This window comes from Sesamum indicum, linkage group LG8, assembly GCF_026168435.1.
Source record: "Sesamum indicum cultivar Baizhima isolate 11 linkage group LG8, ASM2616843v1, whole genome shotgun sequence".
NCBI lineage: Eukaryota > Viridiplantae > Streptophyta > Magnoliopsida > Lamiales > Pedaliaceae > Sesamum > Sesamum indicum.
In genome coordinates, this window is record NC_142664.1 from 4,140,345 (window position 1) to 4,159,582 (window position 19,238).

A 19,238-nucleotide genomic window follows, 5' to 3' on the forward strand; every position below is an offset into this window, starting at 1 on the left:
AATAATAATTTAGATGAACGTGTACTTGTCTTATAAAATTCATTTTAAATTGAAAACTATACTAATGTATTTAAATTTAAACTGATATTATTTAATAAAAATAAAATATTAGTTGAATGAATATTCTTTATAATATATAATTCATTGTATATCGTAAAATGGTATGATTTTATTAGAAAATAATAATTTAGATGAACATATACTTTATCTTCATTTTAAAATGAAAAATATGTCAATATATTTAAATCTAAACTGATATTACTTATTAAAAAAATAAAAACTTAGTTGAATCATGAATGTATTTAAGTCTAATTAAATTATATTATTCTAATAATAAATATTAATTAAAATGATATACAAAAAATGAAAAGAAATTTAATAGGGCAAAAGCGGGGTGGATTGGCAGGGCGGGGCGGGTCTCGAGTCCGAGAAACCCGCCCTGTTGCCATCCATAAGTCAAATGAGGTGAGCCAGGTGAGGGCGTGGGGATGGAAGCAATTTTAGGCTAGTAGGACTTCTCCGAAGGTACGCAATCTCATTTGGCGGGTGTGTCATGAAGCTCTAGCAACGATGCTTAAATTGGCCTGAGGAATGGGAACAAATGAGGGGCAATGCAGCATATATGTGTTACAAGATGAATCTACAAGTCAGGTTCTGTTGCAATGCTCCTTTGCCCATCAGGCTTGGGCACTAACCGGTGAGACATTGAATTGCTGAATACTGACCAATCTTTACAGGATCTGGCAGGTTTATGGATCGGTGAGGGTGGAGAGCGGACGTCAATTTCCCTATCGTCTGTTGGGGTCTATGACAGTGCCGCAATCAAGTGGTTATGGAAAGCTCTAGTTCATCAGCCATGCCTAGTCAGGAAGACGGTGCGAATCCAAGTTATATACTGGCTGCTTTGCTAATTGTCGAATACCACAGCAACAAGCACAACCTGTTGCGTACTGTTACTAATCTCTGCTCTAAGATTGGGGTTAGGATGTATGAGTACTGAGTGATGCTTGCTCTAGTTGTTATTAAGATAGTGGTAAGTGAGTAAAGAGGCTAGAAGTGCTAGTTGTTTCTATTACGTGGACATATTGCTATAATTGAGTTAGATTTGTTAATAAAAAATCATCGCTTTTATCTGAAAAAGAGGATACATCAAAGAGCATGCTTCTTCAATTTCTTGGTGATTTTGTTATTTTTGTCTTTTTTAATCTGTATCTTGAATTCTGAATTTTGTGATTGGTTTTAGGACAATTTTTACGACAAGTGGTGACGAATTTCCCATATTTAAAAAGCTACTGCAAAAGTTGTTTAAATTTGCAACAGATTTAATAGTAATTTTGCAACGCCAACATTTTATTTTATTTTTTTTTTTGTGAAACCATCTCAATTCAACCAAGGTCGTCGCAGAAACCATTTAAAATTTGAAACAGGTCACATCCCTTGTTAATTAATCATCTAAAAATGTAGAATCGTACACTTTTTGGGATGATTTTGGCAACAAAAAAAGTGACAAATCACATTTGCAATGGATTTTGAGACAGTCTTCCTATCCCAAAACTCGCCTACTAGTTTCGAATGACCTGACAACATTATTCTTGAAAAATATCTGTACCACAAAATACTTTTTTTTTTTTTAGTGTATTGACAATTTTATCCATAATTATTGTCATTAATAATTAAATTTTAAGAAAATTTGAATTTCTGTTATTTTTACTTCATCACTAATATATATATATATATATATATATATATTTGGTTATAATACGCTTAGTCTGATTCGTTGAACCCAGTTCAAAATATAAAAATAATGACAGAGGGTTATAATTATATGAAACTTTTATTGTTGCTGTAACATTGCCATTACACTTCAAGAATTCTAAAAGGCCATTTCATTAATTATTAGGCCAATTGAATAATATTATCAATAGTATTTATTTAATTTTCCCAAGATGGCATTTAATTAATCATTGACTGAGAGAAGAAATCCGACGAGATTGCTGATCAATGACACCAGCAGTAGTCGGGCTCTGCTCCAACACGACTTCATAACCATCGCTCCAATTCTCCATCCCCTCAGCCATCACTTGCCAAAAGAGTGCACCTCCGCACGGGCCCCGGGTCCTTGCGCAGCCGTACACCCTGTCGAATATCAGCCCAAAATACGTGTTCCGCGCCTCAACCGTGTAGCCCGACGACCTTGAGGACTTGCCGAACTCACTCAACACCAGTGGCTTCCTGAGGATCGATTGGGAGTCGTTTATGTGTGCTTGGATCCATTTTTCGACGAATTCATTTTGAGCCTGGTCGTTTGAACCAGGAACCCTACAACATTCACAATCCGTTAATATTTTATTCAAACATATATTATTAGAAAATAACTAAAATTTTCAAATACTACAAGAAAATATATAATTTGATGGCAATTATAAAAAATTAGCGTTGAGATAATTAGCAAATAAAATTTTCGTTGTTAATTCGCATTATTTTATATAAAAATTTACTTGCTAATATTTAGCAGTGAAAAGTTTACTTGCTAATGAATTTAGCAATAAATTATTTATAATATATAATATTATAGATTAGCAATGGAAATTTTACTTGCTAATTAGCTTGACACTAACTTTAACATCACTTTTTTTATAAATATTAAGCTATTTTCTTATAGTGAATATCGTGTTAATATTTTTAAGTATATTTAATATGCGTATACAATATATATAGCGTAAACGGTACATATTATATTATGAATTTAAATATTGTATTGGATATGTAATCATATGTTAGACAAATTGATATGAATATCACGTAATTAAAAATCTGGATGTGTACATACGCAACCACTATATATGTTCATATTTATTAATTTCATAAGTACGTAGATTAATTATACATAGAAGTAAATTTTGTAAGCACAAATAAAATATTGAATTAATTATGTTTTGAATAATTTCTAATAAAATTTCTATCATTTTATGAATTTATTTCAATCATGACAAAGTGCAAAAGAATTATGAAATGATTATTATTAGCTATGATAATTACTTATTATTAAAATTAAAACACATGCAAATTACGGACACACAACCTATTACTACAAATACGTTGAGTGCAACTAAAAGTTTGGACTGTCTCTTTACTTTCTACGTATTTGACATATGCATGAAAAGGTAATTATAAAATTATATGTATACAATGTAGACTAGAGTATGTAAATATGTACCATTGGTCAGGATAGAGATGAATTGTGGCGAAGTCGACTTGAGGAATACGATTATTGGCAATGAAATCGGTCCCAACTTCATAACCAGGATTGTTTTGTTTTTTTTCGGGCATCGACTCCCCGTAAAACCCTTCCATCCCGATTTCTAGGAGATGATTTTTGTCCATCGATTTCAGGTAAGTTGACATTTCCGCCACCCAATCCTACGATTGATCATCAACAACATGATACATTATTACATGTTTAATTTCGAATAAGCCTCATGATTTTGTTTCACAAAATAGCTCATTGAAGGGAAGAGACCTTAAAATTTACAAGTTACACAAATTCCTTATATATAATGTGTTTTTAGTCTCATCAAATAAGGGTATAATTTTTTTTATACCACAACTATTACAGATGACGCTTTTAGATCCATAAAATGTAAAATCGTATTTTTTAGTCCCATAAAATGTGATTTTAAGACATTTTAGTCTCAAAATCACAACGCCTTTTTAGTCCCAAAACTACAATGCACATGATTTTTTGAAATTAAAAAAATATGATTTTAAGTTTTATGGGACTAAAAGCGTCACTTGCCATAATTGTGGTACCAAAATAAATTTCACTCTTATTTTTTGAGACTAAAAAAGCATTTTCCCCTTGAGATAATGACAACATCAATTATGTATGTTTAATATATATATATATATATATATATATATAGAGAGAGAGAGAGAGAGGGGTGACCTGAATAGGTTTTCCAGAGAGATCAGATTGGCAACGGGGTTCGTTCATGAGCTCCCATGCAAATATGGTGGGATCGTCTTTGTATGCTACTCCAGTTATTGTGTTCACTCTATTCAGCACCGCCTACACCAGTCCACGTCATCAATTTTACTATTGCCAAACTAATTAAGAAAATTAAAATTAAAGGACATTTTCCTTTGATAATTTTGAAGATCTAAGTCTTTTATTAATTATTAGATAATATGCGAGCATAGATATTTGGATTTATTAAATATTTTTTAATTAAAAGCAATTTTCTTCCTTTTGTCAATTGTGGTCTCAAGTACATTCACAACTTTTAATGAAATTCAATTACAAATACAAATGTTGTAGTGATTTGCATGAGATTTCCCCAAGATAACATAAATTTAATTACCTTAATATGATTCTTGTAGTAGTCTTTGACAATAGAATTTGTAAAGAACTCATCATCGTTGTTCAAGTATTGTCCCCTCTCTCTCGCCCATTGCACATATTGTTTTTTTCCTCCAAAACCTTCCCAGTTGTTCACCAAACTCAAAATTAGATAAATCCCATGTTTTTTCGCCTCGGACACCACAAAATCCAGGCCCTGAAAAATACACAATCGAAAGTTATTAATAACAATTAATTTAAATACAGTTATATTCTTACAGCATTCTAAAATGTTAGGACAAAAAATATTCATAATTATACATGTATGATTAGTTGTGCTAACCCATGTATGATCTAATGCAGCTATGGCTACGTTCGTACCTTGAACATATCCTCGTTATATGAGCCGGGAGCTGTTTGGAGAGCCCTATATCCCCCGTCACTAAAAGCCCACGTCCTCGCAACATTCATTCCATACTTGGCAGCTTGTGTGAACGTATCAGATACCTTAACCCTAGTCGATGGGTCCGATGCCATGTACATTAGCCAGTAAGAATTGAAGCCATTGAAGTAGAAAGGCCTCCCGTTGACAACAAATTGGCCGCCCCTCGTACCCACAAAACCACCTCGGACCACCCTCCCCTCGCTACAAGCCACCGAAAGGGCTGCAAGAACCAAACTCATACCCAAAATTTTTCCCCACATCTTGGACCAACTAATTATATTATATATCAGTACCTATGTTATTGTTTCTCAGATGTTGTCTGAATTTGTGTGTGTGGTTGGATATATATATATATATATATACAGGGAAAGATTGATGATTGTGATCAAGAATGAGAAGTATGGATATTGAGGGTTATGGGTATGTACATATTGATGAGGATGGGGTTATTGCTTTTGCTGACGGTTCAAAGTGCAAAACAGATTTCTCCATACCGATCATATGTATCATATTGGAGATTCTTTGCAGTAACATATATAAAAGGTTGTAAGGTAGATGGATGCATGAAAAGGCAGTTTAGGTTTTGCCCATTTCTTGTCGTCTCAAATCTAGTTTAAGTGGTAATAATGGATTTGAAGTCTGATTTTGTTCCCTTGTTTGGTTTTATATATTCTCTTTGTTTCTGCATTCGAATTTCATAATAAGTTAGAAAAAAGTAAATTAATTAAGAAGTGTTAAATTAATAGAGATATATATATCCCACGAAAAATAATAGATAAACATAATCATATGTATTTAGTTAATTTCATTAAAAAATTATTTATACTTCTGCAAAAATATTTATCTTTTTTTTAGAGAATTGTCCAATAAATATCAATTATTACATACCACTTTTAAATTTTAGTAAGTACGAACAATTATTTTGAGATTTCAAATATTAGTTAACGAATTATAGCTGCAGTAATCGGATTTAATTTCAGAACATAGACCATTTGACTTAGTAAAAAGTACTTTATTATATATCATTCATTCATATTTATAATAATTCACCATATGTTTGCTAATTACTTTGGTCAATGTTTCATAATTAGTACTGTATTTTGTTAATTAAATGAAGAAGAACATAACATTTAACCATAGTTAATTATCATAGTTAAAAAAAAAATAATGGTAGTGAATGATTATTAACCACGACCACGAAATGTTTGTTAAGCGTAGTTTTGCGAGTGTGGTAACAGTGAATAAATTTAATTTTTGTATCAATTTTATTTAACCATGCATAGTAAATAAAAAAGTTTGCATTGGAAAAAAAGAAAATTTTCTTTCTATAGTTTTGGTATGAATTTATTTTGGTTCTTTATTTTTTAACAATATTAAATTTAGATATTTATCTATCAATTTTGCTGAATTTGGTCTTTTAGCCTAATTTATAATGCTTTTCCTTTCCGATGATAAAAGATAATAGTTTTAATGCTCTAAGTGTAATATGAATAAATATTTTGTCGATAAATCTAAACTCTAATACCATTTTAGGCGAGCATTAATTACAAGATGCAAAATAAATGGAGTATATATGAACTAAAATTGCTCTTGAAAAGCTATATAGGGGTAAAATTGTGCAATTTTAAAAGTTACCGGACTAAAACTAAAACGGATAAATTTAAAAGACTAAAATTAATAGCAGGCAAACTCAAAAGGACTAAACAAATAAATTTTTCTTCAAATTATTGGGTTGTCCCTATAAAAAAAAAAGATAATTTTTTTTTAAATATATAGTTACAGTTTAGGCATATTTATTATCATGTTTTAAAATTTTTCCCATGCCTACAAAATATAATAAGGATTATCTATTTCAACACTACAAAAAAAATTATTCAATAGCTATGAAAAAGGATTACGTCTAGCTAATTAACAAGTAAAAATTTTAGTTGCTAATTAACATTATTTAATACAAAAAATTTCCTTGCTAATGAATTTAATAAGAAAAACTTGTTAATAAATTATTTAAAATATATACTAAATAATGTAGATTGGTAATGAGAATATTACTTACTTATTACACCAATGCTGATTTTAGTATCAGTTTTTTGATAAATATTGAGTCATTTTCTTGTACTGCAACGTCTATTGCAATTTTTTATTTTGTTTAACATATACATATCATATGTCACTTCATCTATTTCATTTTTTATAAAAGACATTATATTTTTTACTTGTATATATAGATAGAATAGAGTATAGAATAATATTTGAAATAAAAAATTCAGTTCTTGAATTCTAAAATAATTTCTGGTATTAGCCATATCTAAACTCGTCTTGACCTGTTAGATATAGCTGTTTCCTTGTGGGTTCTTCTAAAAATATATTTTCTATATATATATATATATATATATTAAAAGTAGAAATTTATTTTATATTCTTGTTTAAATTTATAAGCTCATTAAGTTTAAGTAATTATATAAGTATGCAAATATTTATAATATACATAACGGATAATTATATTTACACACCTGATTTATGGTTTTTTTGCACTAACCACTCTTATCTTTTGCATAATTACATAAACTACTCCTGACCAAAAAAAATAAATAAATAAGAGTAGTCTGTGTAATGATGTTAAAGTTTTTAGGGGTGCGTGTATAATTTTTTAAAAAAATAAAAGATGGTTTGTTTAAATGATATTGATATTTTTATAGATGTATATGTAATTATTTAAAAAATAAAGATAATTTGTATAAATAAATCATAGCTGAAGAAATATAAATGTAATTATCCCCGAATATAATAAGTATTATATAAAGGGGTCATTTTAGGTCCATTCCACTCCCAAAATTTAACTCAGAAATCCAACCCCAAGCCCATTTACAGTATTAAAAAGAAAGGATTGATTACATTTAGACCCATTACACTTTCTTCTAAAAAGAGTTCAAAAATATACTTACACCTCTTTTAAAAATTCAACGTTTATACTGAAGCCCTTTATGTTAGTCGTATGAAAAATGCTGACTTTAGCAAAAAAATATTATATAAATTTCTAATTTTATCCCTCAACCAATATTTTCATATAATAATTTTGTATTTATTAGAGAAATATATAATAATGTTAACATAACTCCATATATATATATATATATATATTACATTTATCTCTTTATAACTATAAAAATATACATGAGAATGTTAAATGAGTGAAAAAAATAAAAAATTTATGTAATTTTTTTTTGTCGCATAAATATTTCCATCCAAACCCTAACGGAGGGTGGTTAGGTGTAAAAGAAAAAACTTTCTAAGGGGTTATAAATGAAATTTCAGAACCACTTTGACAAAAAGTGTAATTTTACGTTTTAATAGGGGGTTTAAGTGTAATTAACCCTAAAAAATAGTCAAAATGGGTGCGAATTAATCCAAATCGATTGTGAACATATAATTAATGAATAGTTTTGGATATAATTCATACATGGTTAAATGCAATTTACTCATGTGCGATATGAAAAATGAGCAAAAATTCTCTTGTGAAAAAAAAAAAGAGAGAGAGAGCCCCACCCCCACCCCCACCCCCAATCAATGGTTTACATAGGAGATAATGTGCTTCATTTTCCAAACACAAGGGATAATTTCTAATCTTTTCCGCAAATAATTTTCTATTTATTTTTTATATCACAAAAATAAATTGTATTTAATTCAATTCATTAAAAAATAAAAATAAAAAAGCCCTTTAACGTGCAAGTAAAGTCCAATAATGAGACAATCCAAATCCCATAAACTTCTTGCAAGTGGGGATTGTATGAAAACGTGGTAGTTCAACAAGACAAGTATTTGCACGAGGACAACATCTGCACGGCGTATAACCAACCGTATGTATTTATCAACAGTATATACGTACAAGGAATGAAATTAAAGCGTATAACAAAAAATTGTTTGATGATGCAAAAATGATTGCACAAGTTGGACAGCAGCAGTTTACAGTTAGCCTTTTCTACGAGAGAAGCTACAACAATAAACAGTTAACTATAAATGCATGCACCTATCTTCTATTTTCATTTTTCAATACTGTAAGAATTTCTTTTTTTGTTTTTTTGGTCTCAATTCTAATAAGCTGTTAAAGATTTTTAATGTTGATAAATACAATAAATAAAAAGAATAATTACACTTCCCTCCTTAAGTTTGATATAATTTCATGTTAGTCAAACATATAAATCTTCCGTTAATCAAAATTCACTGAATTTACTAATATTAATGAAAATTTTTAAATTAAAATTTATATTTAATTACCTCGATTGACTTATTACTGACTTATTGCAGATTAAACAAATTTTTTCCGACTAAAGTACTCTTATAATGGTGAAAATATACCTCCTCACATACACTAATACGTGAAGATTTATTCAACGTATGAAGGTAATTTGATCATAAAAAGATTTATTTACTTGTAATAAAGCAGTGATAAGTCAATCAGGGGTAAATGTATTGTTTATTCAATTCTTTCGTTAATATCGGCGAATTCAGTGAATTTTAACTAATTAAGGAATTTATTTATAGATAAAAGCAAACATAAGGGTACTAGATGCTGTTCGTAGGACTCGATGCTTCATCGGGGTAAGTTCGTGAACCACTCTTGAGCCTTTCCCGTAAGTGTGGTCGCGAACAATTTAGCCATTATCGGGGCTGATTGTCCGTAAAGATTCATCACCATTTCGAAGGCGGCCACATGCTCCTGGGGGTCTCTCATCCCATCGTATCTCCTCAGATCGGGTACCCTGAACCCCGGCTCGACGGTCTGAACGAGGATTTCATTACAGAAAAGGGAGTTCTTGTTCTGCGAGACGATCTCCCCCCGCTTCTTCAACTCGTCAATCCGTTTATTTAGGCTGTGTATTTGTTTGCCCACGCTTTCCACTTCGGCCCTGGATATAGCCGGCTCTCTTCTTTTCGCGCGTCCGTGGCTGCTGGAGCCTGCATCGGATGATGCCAGTCGCTTACTGCGATGATCATGTTCCCCTTGAACTCTTGACTCTCTTATTGGCTCCACATTTTCGAATAACTGTCTTCTAGCAGTTTCTTTGACCAGGGGGGTCGCTGTTCTCCTTTCATATTCTACGATGGCTTTTCGGCTTGCCTCGTCTATCATTCTTTGCAACTCATCCGGAGTGATTTGGATGGTTGCACCTGCTCCTTTCCTGGGTGTCTCTTTCTCGGCAGCATTTCTCCTCGATGAACCTTCCATAATGACAAAATTCTCAAAAGTTCCCACAGACGGCGCCAACTGATCCGAAGGAACCCGACGCCTCCGACCACACCTGTTCGAAATGGATGCTGCATGTGGATGGGTCTTCCAATGCGAACAACAGAGGAGCAGGCGTGCTGATCCAAGGACCCAAAGGAGTCGAGATAGAAGTCGCAGCTCGCCTATCATTCCCAGTGACAAATAATGAAGCGGAATACGAGGCGTTGGTACTAGGGTTGGAGCTAGCATATGAGGCAGGAGCTCGTGACCTGGAGGTTTTTACCGATTCACAGCTGATCGCTATGCAGATTGAAGGGGTATACGAGACGAGAGAGAGAACCATGACACGGTATAAGGAGATCGTGCAGCAATTGATGGGAAAGTTTAACGGATGTTCCGTTTTACAAGTTCCCCGAGCAGAAAATGACAAAGCGGATGCCCTGTCAAAATTTGGTGCAGCAATGGATGGAATTTGAGATCGTAAAATCACTGCCTTAGTGCGCGATCAGTCGGTGCTCGCGAGCGGAACAGAAATTCAGGTCGTCTCAGAGGCAGAATCATGGATGAGCGAGATCATACGGTATCTTGAAGAGGGCATCCTGCCCAACGATCCACAGGCGGCAAAAAGAGTCAAATTTCGCGCCACCCGATTCACGTTGTTAGAAGGTCAGCTCTACAAACGAACAGCGGATGGCCCACTCCTGAAATGCTTGGATGGAGAAAGACCTTGTATGTGATGCGGAAAATACACGAAGGAAGCTGCGGTAATCATTCGGGAGCGAGATCGCTAGCTCAGAAGGTGATGCGGCAAGGGTATTTCTGGCCCACCTTGGTCGAAGATTCCAAGAACTTGGTGAGGAAATGCGAGAGTTGCCAGAAGTACGCTTCTTTGATACATCAGCCGGCAACACCGATGGAACCGATCAAGATAGCATGCCCGTTCGACCAATGGGGAATTGACATCGTGGGACCTTTTCCGCCCGCACAAGCCCAAAAGAAATTCATCATCGTAGCGGTCGAATATTTCTCCAAGTGGGTCGAAGCGGAAGCAGTAGCCAAAATCTCGGAGAGGGAAGTCATCAACTTCATTTGGAAGAATATTATATGCAGATTTGGTATACCCCGGATATTAATATATGATAATGGCACGCAGTTCCAGGGCAGAAAAATTACGGAATGGTGCAAGGAGCTGAAGATCGCACAACACTTCACAGCAGTTGCGAACCCTCAAGCGAACGGGCAGACCGAAGTGACGAACCGGACGATCTTGCAACATTTGAAGACTCGCCTCGAGAGCAAGGGGTCGTGGGTTGACGAACTGCCCGGGGTCTTGTGGGCTTACCGAACAACGCCACGAACCGCTACGGGTGAAACCCCTTTCTGCCTGGTGTACGGAACCGAAGCCATCATTCCTGCTGAAATAGGGGAGGAATCGCAAAGAGTTATGCAGTATGAGCCCGAGGCAAACCAAGCCGAACGAAGCTTCGACCTCACCGTCATCGAAGAAAAAAGGGAGTCCGCATATGCCAGAATCTTACATCACAAGGGCCTAATGATGAAGAGCCACAATCGTAGAATTCGACCCCGCCAGCTGCAGGTGGGAGACCTCGTGCTGAAGAAGGTGGAGGCGTCAAAACATGTGGGAAAGCTGGAGCCGCCCTGAGAGGGCCCTTACAAAGTGATCGAGATCAGAAAGAAAGGTACATACAGGTTACAAGACATGCAGGGTCGCAATCTACCACGCCCTTGGAACATACAAAACCTGAAGAAATTTTATGCCTGAAGCAAGGAGCCTGTGAAAGGCCATCAACTGAAGGAGTGAACAAGGAGCCTGTGAAAGGCCATCAACTGAAGGATCGAACAAGGAGCCTGTGAAAGGCCATCAACTGAAGGATCGAACAAGGAGCCTGTGAAAGGCCATCAACTGACTGATCGAACAAGAAGCCTGCGAAGGCCATCAACAGGAAGACCGAACAAAAAACTACACGTGGAGAGTTCTAACAGATTACTAATTGTATATTCCCAAGGTTATCCATGTTAAACATTGTATTATTGAGGATTTACAACTCCTGTAATTTACCCAACGAGATTTATCAAAGTTTCTTTGTTTTGTGCTTACATTCGTGCGTACATTACTATCATTATTCGCTTCTGAAGCGTCCAATATCCGATCTGAAAAAGACGCACTCAAGCAAAACGCGAACTGAAAAAGACACGTCCAATATGCGATCTGAAAAAGACGCACTCAAGCAAAACGCGAACTGAAAAAGACGCGTCCAATATGCGATCTGAAAAAGACGCACCCGAGCAAAATGCAACTGAAAGAACGACCGAGACGCAATGCGCAAATGTAGCAAAATAAGCGAGCTGACAAAAATTCATTTTCATTCAACAAAATGTCATATGCAGGGGTTATCAAAAATTCCACCCCGCCCTCCTGTTTACAAAAAATGATGTCCTAAGAATCTCTAGGATTTACATTTGGATCAATCAGCTCAAAATCCTACCACAAAAATAGAAGAATCGGGACTGATTAGGCGTCAGCTTCCGCCTCCAGCTCGTCCCTCAGGACCATAAATTCATCATCTTTCAGCTCAGGATCTAGAGGAAGAGGTTGAAGGTCGCCATCAAGCGAGATGTCAAGTTTGCTGCGGTCAAAAGACTCATGAAAGCCACCGAGCTTTTCGACTTGAGACAGGCAGATCTCATAGCCCTTGGTGAATGAGTCTGCAGACTTGATCTCAAGAGCGGTCGTGAAGGTATCGGTCTTCAAAAAATCACGAACCGCGGACATCCGGGAATTGGCCAAGGCTCGCTGATGCTCTTCGACTAGAATGCGACCGGCTTGGCCTTCTTCCACCCCACGCTTGTGGCCCTCCACGAGGCCGACCTCACGCCCGGCATCGAACGCCTCTTTCTTAGCCTCTGCCAGGGCCACCTCTTGCTCAGAACGAAGAATCTCCCTCTCCTTCTTGGCAACATCGAGCTCGGCTCGCAACTTTTGCACCTCATCTCCCAAGGCCAGCAGGTTATCCTCCTGCTTGTGTTCTGTCTCGTCCCGTTCGGCCAGTTGAGCCCTAAGATCTTGCACCTTTTGATCAGTCTGAATATAACTCCTCCGATAATGGGTGCATTTGAGGCTTAAGCTTCGAAGAAAGGTCATGGCCTGCAAAATCGAATGCAATGAATGGCATAAAAGAAGGGAGGTCGAAGGAAGCCAGCCGACGAAATACCTGGACTAGGGAGTGGGCTGCGAACTCCTCAAGCCGAATAGGGCTATTCGGTACAAGTGCCCCTTGATCGCGAACGGAGACGAATGAGTTGTAGACTGCAAAAGTATCCCCTCCAGCCTCGCCATACAGCGACGAGCTCGACATATCCTGCCATTCGGGAGGCGGCACATTGCCTCGAAGAGCTGCCCGGCTGTCCTCCCAACATGTGGCGAGCTGTGCCACCCTCAAGAATTTGTCCCGATCTTCCTCAACACTAGTCTTATCCGCGGCTTCCTTAGCCATCCTGCTCAGCACGCTCGGGCTATGCGGTTTTGAAGGAGGTGGGCGAGAGGCCTCAGCGGGCTCCTTCCCCTTACCCTTATCGCTAGGCCCTAACTTGGACTTGGGCCCTTGTCCCTTCTTCGGGGAGGATCGCTTCCTTTTCTTAGATCGCTCATCAGGTGGACCTTGGCTCCCCTGGTCGACCCCATGGTCCCCGCTAGCCTCATCCAAACCCAGTTCTAACTCCGAGGAGTTGTAGCCGAGATGATCATTATGGGCGGAAGGCGTACCCTCGCTATCAACCGCAATGGGCTGTTGCCCATCGGGAGTGGCAATTGCGAGCGTTTTGGAAGGAACCGAGGGAGGTGGGATCGAAGATAAATCTGGAGCACTAGCAACTGCCTTGCCCTTCCCTTTCGGATCCGAGGAACTTGCGATCTCACCCCCCTTCCTTGATTTGTTCTGGGCCGCGATCCTCCGCATAGCTGTGCGCGTGCTCATGATGATACTATCTGCGAGCAGGGAAAAGTTAGCATATGCGAACACTACAGCGATGAAAGCAAGTGAGACCGAAAGAAGAAAATCACCTAAGGACTCTTCGATGTGAAGGGACCCTGGAGAGAGCCCAGATAATTGCAAAACTTTCTCATTGAGAAGCTTCTTGGGATCATACTTATAAAATGTCAGACTCCTTATTTGGTCACCCTCCAGCCCCCCACCACAGATTTTTGGAAGGGGTTTATACTTAGTCCACTCGTTCTTGAAAGGCCAGACACCACTAAGAGATCGAATGAAAATGTAGCGATCTAACCAAGCTCCTACATTCGACTTCAGGGCGCTCAGATACCCGCAATCGGGTTTGGCCGAAAGATAGAAAAAACCTCGACTACCAGATCGCTTCGAGGTGGTGAAGGAATATAAACTCCAAAAATTGTCAAAACTGAGGTCTAAACCTACATATCGCATCATTACAACGAAAAGGACAATATGGGTAATAGAATTCGGGGAAAGCTGCATAGGGCATAACCCCAACTTATTCAAAATCGCGGCCACCGGGGGAGCCAGAGGAAATCTCAACCCAGCATCGAGGTGTTTGATAGAAAAAGCAGTAAACCCCTCGGGAGGACGATGCATGCGATCGAAGGTGGCAGGGATGAGAACATCAAAATCGGAGGGGATGTGGTATTTTTCCCTAATCTTATTTACAGGAACCCTAACTTTACTGACCACAGCCTCCCAAGGGTTTTTGGCGAGCCGATCCTGGAACTTGGCAAGGACCGAAGGCCCAGTCTGTTCATCCTTAAGTTTGGTGACCGGAAACTTCTTATTCCTCTTGGGAGAGGTAGAATACGACCCATGCGAAGACCTAGAGACAGACCTAGACCCGGACCCTAAGGACGAACCAGAACCGGACTCGGGAGAGGACCCAGAAGCAGATTCAGAACGAGACGAAGATGACCCTGAACTAGATCGTGGCTTAGGGCCAGATCGCGACTCAGAATTCGAGCTAGAGCTGGAAGGCATCGTACCTTAAAGCAGGATGACTCTGGAAGCCGCAGATCGAATACGAACTCGTGGTTGTGAGCCTTGGTCGCTGGAAGTCTTTGCGTGAGGTGGGCCGAGAAGTCAAATGAGGGGGTATTTATAGGAGATCCGCTCTGGAACAACGCGCCCGGACGAACCGAGGGGATTCTGCCACGTGTACGCAATCAACGGACGCGACGGTTCGACTTCCTCAAAGGCAACGAACTTGCACTTTGAAAAAGTGGGGGAGTAATGATGGGTATATGTATAATCCCCCTACAAAAAGACTGAAAAGCCCTTCATTAAGGGCAGGATGGTCATTTCCGCGACCGGATCCGCGTGCTTCGCAACGGGCGGGTCGCAGAGGACCCGACCCGGGTCGTGGGAACCGACAGAAGACCCGGACAATGACGACCATTCGATCAGAATGGGAATCAACCAGATGAGGCCACGTGGCCCAGTACTTGCCGTACAACTGTGTACTATAAATAGACCCCGATACGCCATAAATGAGGTAACTGCTATACATTAATTGAGATCGAACTTTGAGATAGAACATATTTCTCTCGATCAACCTAACTTGAGCGTCGGAGGGTCATTGTCGGGGACATACCCGACGAGCTCACGGTTCGTGTTTTATTTTCAGGGGATCCAAAACCTGTTTCGGAAGAGTTAGTCGATCAGTGGTGAGATCGTCTCAGGAGATCGAATAATTCGACCCGGATCAGTATTGGATGTGTGACGGACAGTTAAGTTGCATAGTAAAACGTCTCAATCATAACTTCTTATCAGTCGCAAATCCTATCACAAAACTATAATTATCCTTCGCAAAATGCAGTTGCAAAATGACACAAAACTTTTTGTGACAATTTTTTTTTTTACAGCAATAGATGAGCCTAACTCGATGACGGTTTTGTGATGGGCAGTCCATCATTACGCTGGTCTATTTTTTCGTTACTCAAGTTCACGTGATTTGTCACCAAATTGTTGCAAAACCAGCACAAATTGGGACGGAATATTTCCGTTTTTGAATAAAATTAAAAACAACATCTTGTAGTTTACATAAGTTTCTAGAAAATAAATAAATTCTAATCCAAGAACAAAGAAAATATATCAAACCAAACAAGGAAACAAAACTAGACTTCAAATCCATTATTACCATCGTACACTTAAACTAGATTTGAGACGACAAGAAATGGGCAAAACCTATGCATCTACATTTTTTTCCTTACAACCTTTTGTATATGTAACTGCAATAATCTGCAAGGATACATATACAGTATGCAGAAATCTGTTTTGCACTTTGAACCGTCAGCAAAAGCAATAACCCCATCCTCATCAATATGTACATACCCATAACCCCCAATATCCTTACTTCTCATTCTTGATCACTATCATCAATCTTCCCTTGTATATATGTATATATGTATATATATCTAACCACACACACAAATTCAGACAACATCTGAGAAACAATAACATAGGTACTGATATATAATATAATTAGTTGGTCAAATATGTGGGGAAAAATTTTGGGTATGAGTTTGGTTCTTGCAGCCCTTCTGGTGGCTTGTAGCGAGGGGAGGGCGGTACGAGGTGGTTTTGTTGGTACGAGGGGCAGCCAGTTTGTCGTCAATGGGAGGCCTTTCTACTTCAATGGCTTCAATTCTTACTGGCTAATGTACATGGCATCGGACCCATCGACTAGGGTTAAGGTGTCTGATACGTTTGTGCAAGCTGCCAAGTACGGGATGAATGTTGCGAGGACGTGGGCTTTTAGTGACGGTGGCTATAGGGCTCTCCAGACGGCTCCCGGCTCGTATAATGAGGATATGTTCAAGGTATGAACGTAGTCATAGGCTGCATTAGGTCATAGGTCAGCGAACTTATCGTACATACATAATAATGATTGTTTTGGATCTTAACGTTTTAAAGTATTGTAAGAATATAACTGTATTTAAACAGTTGTTGCATGTAATAATTAATGATTTATGGTTGTTATGTTTTTCAGGGCTTGGATTTTGTGGTGTCTGAAGCGAAAAAACATGGGATTTATCTCATTTTGAGTTTGGTGAACAACTGGGAAGGTTTTGGAGGGAAAAAACAATATGTGCAATGGGCGAGAGAGAGGGGACAATACTTGAACAATGAGGATGAATTCTTCACAAATCCTATTGTCAAAAACTACTACAAAAATCACATCAAGGTAATAAATTTATGTTGTCATAGGGAAATCTCAATGCCACCCACTGGCTTATCATCAGAACGTTATCCAATATTTGTAATTGAATTTTATTAAAAGTTGTAAACGTGCTAGAGATCACAATTGACAAAAGGAAGAAAATAGCTTTAATGAGTGTTTAATATATGTATATTTAATAAAAGACTTAGATCTTTGAAAATACCAAAGGAAAATGTTCTTTAATTTTCATTTTTTAATTAATTTGGTAATAAAATTGATGACATGGACTAGTGCAGGCAGTGCTAAATAGAGTCAATACAATAACTGGGGTAGCTTACAAAGACGATCCCACCATATTTGCATGGGAGCTCATGAATGAACCTCGTTGCCAATCTGACCTCTCTGGAAAACCTATTCAGGTCACTTCTCTCTCTCTCTCTATATATATATATACACACACACACACAAAGAATTGATTTTGGATTATCTCACATATGAGGAGCTTTAATTGCTTATAAGTCCCGATATCTCTTCCAATAGCGGGCTATTTTTTTAAAATAAAATCGTGAGACTTATCCAAAAATATAATAATTAAATTATCAACATATTTTTGGCGATCAATTTTAGGATTGGGTGGCGGAAATGTCATCATACCTGAAATCAATGGACAAGAACCATCTCCTAGAAATCGGGATGGAAGGGTTCTACGGGGAGTCGATGCCCGAAAAGAAGCAAAATAATCCTGGTTATGAAGTTGGAACTGATTTCATTGCCAATAATCGTATTCCTCAAATTGACTTTGCTACAATTCATCTCTACCCTGATCAATGGTACGTACATATCATTTTTATTTTTCGTATACGTATAATTACATTTTCTTGCATATGTATACGTAGAAATAAAGGACGGTCCAAATTGTTAGTTCATTCCACATCTTTATAGTAATAGGTTGTGTGTCCGTAATTTTCATGTGCTTTGTTAGTTTAAGAGATGTGTTTACAAGACGATCAAAGCAAGCTTTTAGTGACGTAAGGAAAGCGAATTTATACACTTCTATATATATATATGTCCCATAATCTCATCATTCCCATGCTTTTCTTATATTCTAATTACCCTATTTCATTTTATAATTACTTTTCACTTTATCATGATTAAAATAAATTCATAAGAGGATAAAAAAATCCTTATAGTAATTATTCAAAAAATAATTAGTTCAATATTTTATTTTATACTTATCAAATTTACTAGTATATATAATTAATATATGTACTTAGGAAATTAATAAATATAAATAGAATAGTGGTTTCCGTAGACATCCAAATTTTTAATTATGTGATATTTATATTAATTCGTTCAAAGTTTTCAATACATTTAAATTCACAATATATCTGTCTACGTTGTTGTTTATGTATGTTAAATATATATGAATAAAAATATTAACACGAGATTAGAAAATTCTAATTATTTTCTAAAATATTTGTATAAAATGAATAAATACTGACGGGTTTTGTACGTTTTTAGGGTTTCTGGTTCAAATGACGAGGCTCAAAATGAATTCGTCGAGAAATGGATCCAAGCACACATAAACGATTCAAAATCAATCATCAGGAAGCCATTAGTGGTGAGTGAGTTCGGCAAGTCTTCAAGGTCATCGGGGTACACGGTCGAGGCCCGGGATAGGTACTTTGGGCTGATATTCAATAGGGTGTACGGCTGCGCAAGGAGGCGGGGCCCGTGCGGAGGTGCACTCTTCTGGCAAGTGATGGCTGAGGGAATGGAGAATTGGAGCGATGGTTATGAAGTCGTGTTGGAGCAAAGCCCGACTACCGTTGGTGTCATCAATCAGCAATCTCGTCGTATTTCTTCTCTCAATCAATAATTAATTACATTCCATCTTGGGAAAATTAAATAAATACTATTGACATTATTATTTAATTGGCCTAATAAATAATGTAATGGCCTTTGAGAATTATTGTAGAGTAATGGCAATATTGCAAAAATGAGAAAGTTTTATATAATTCAAGATGTCA

At 37.2% G+C, this 19,238-nt stretch overlaps 2 protein-coding genes across 2 annotated transcripts; one reads left to right on the top strand and one right to left on the bottom strand.

The window, feature by feature from the left end:
* Positions 1–1,841: 1,841 nt before the first annotated feature.
* LOC105167718 (putative mannan endo-1,4-beta-mannosidase 9) lies at positions 1,842–5,182 on the bottom strand. Its single transcript, XM_088884077.1, has 5 exons — positions 4,721–5,182; positions 4,362–4,556; positions 3,947–4,069; positions 3,218–3,420; positions 1,842–2,319 (listed from the first exon to the last, which is right to left on the bottom strand). The coding sequence occupies exons 1-5, from the start codon at positions 5,042–5,044 to the stop codon at positions 1,962–1,964; spliced, it is 1,203 nt and encodes a 400-aa protein (XP_088740203.1). The 5' UTR covers positions 5,045–5,182; the 3' UTR covers positions 1,842–1,961.
* An 11,063-nt stretch (positions 5,183–16,245) lies between these two features.
* On the top strand, positions 16,246–19,238 carry LOC105167720 (putative mannan endo-1,4-beta-mannosidase 9). The gene is made up of 5 exons (XM_011087539.3): positions 16,246–16,867; positions 17,038–17,232; positions 17,505–17,627; positions 17,836–18,038; positions 18,730–19,238. The coding sequence occupies exons 1-5, from the start codon at positions 16,544–16,546 to the stop codon at positions 19,085–19,087; spliced, it is 1,203 nt and encodes a 400-aa protein (XP_011085841.1). The 5' UTR covers positions 16,246–16,543; the 3' UTR covers positions 19,088–19,238.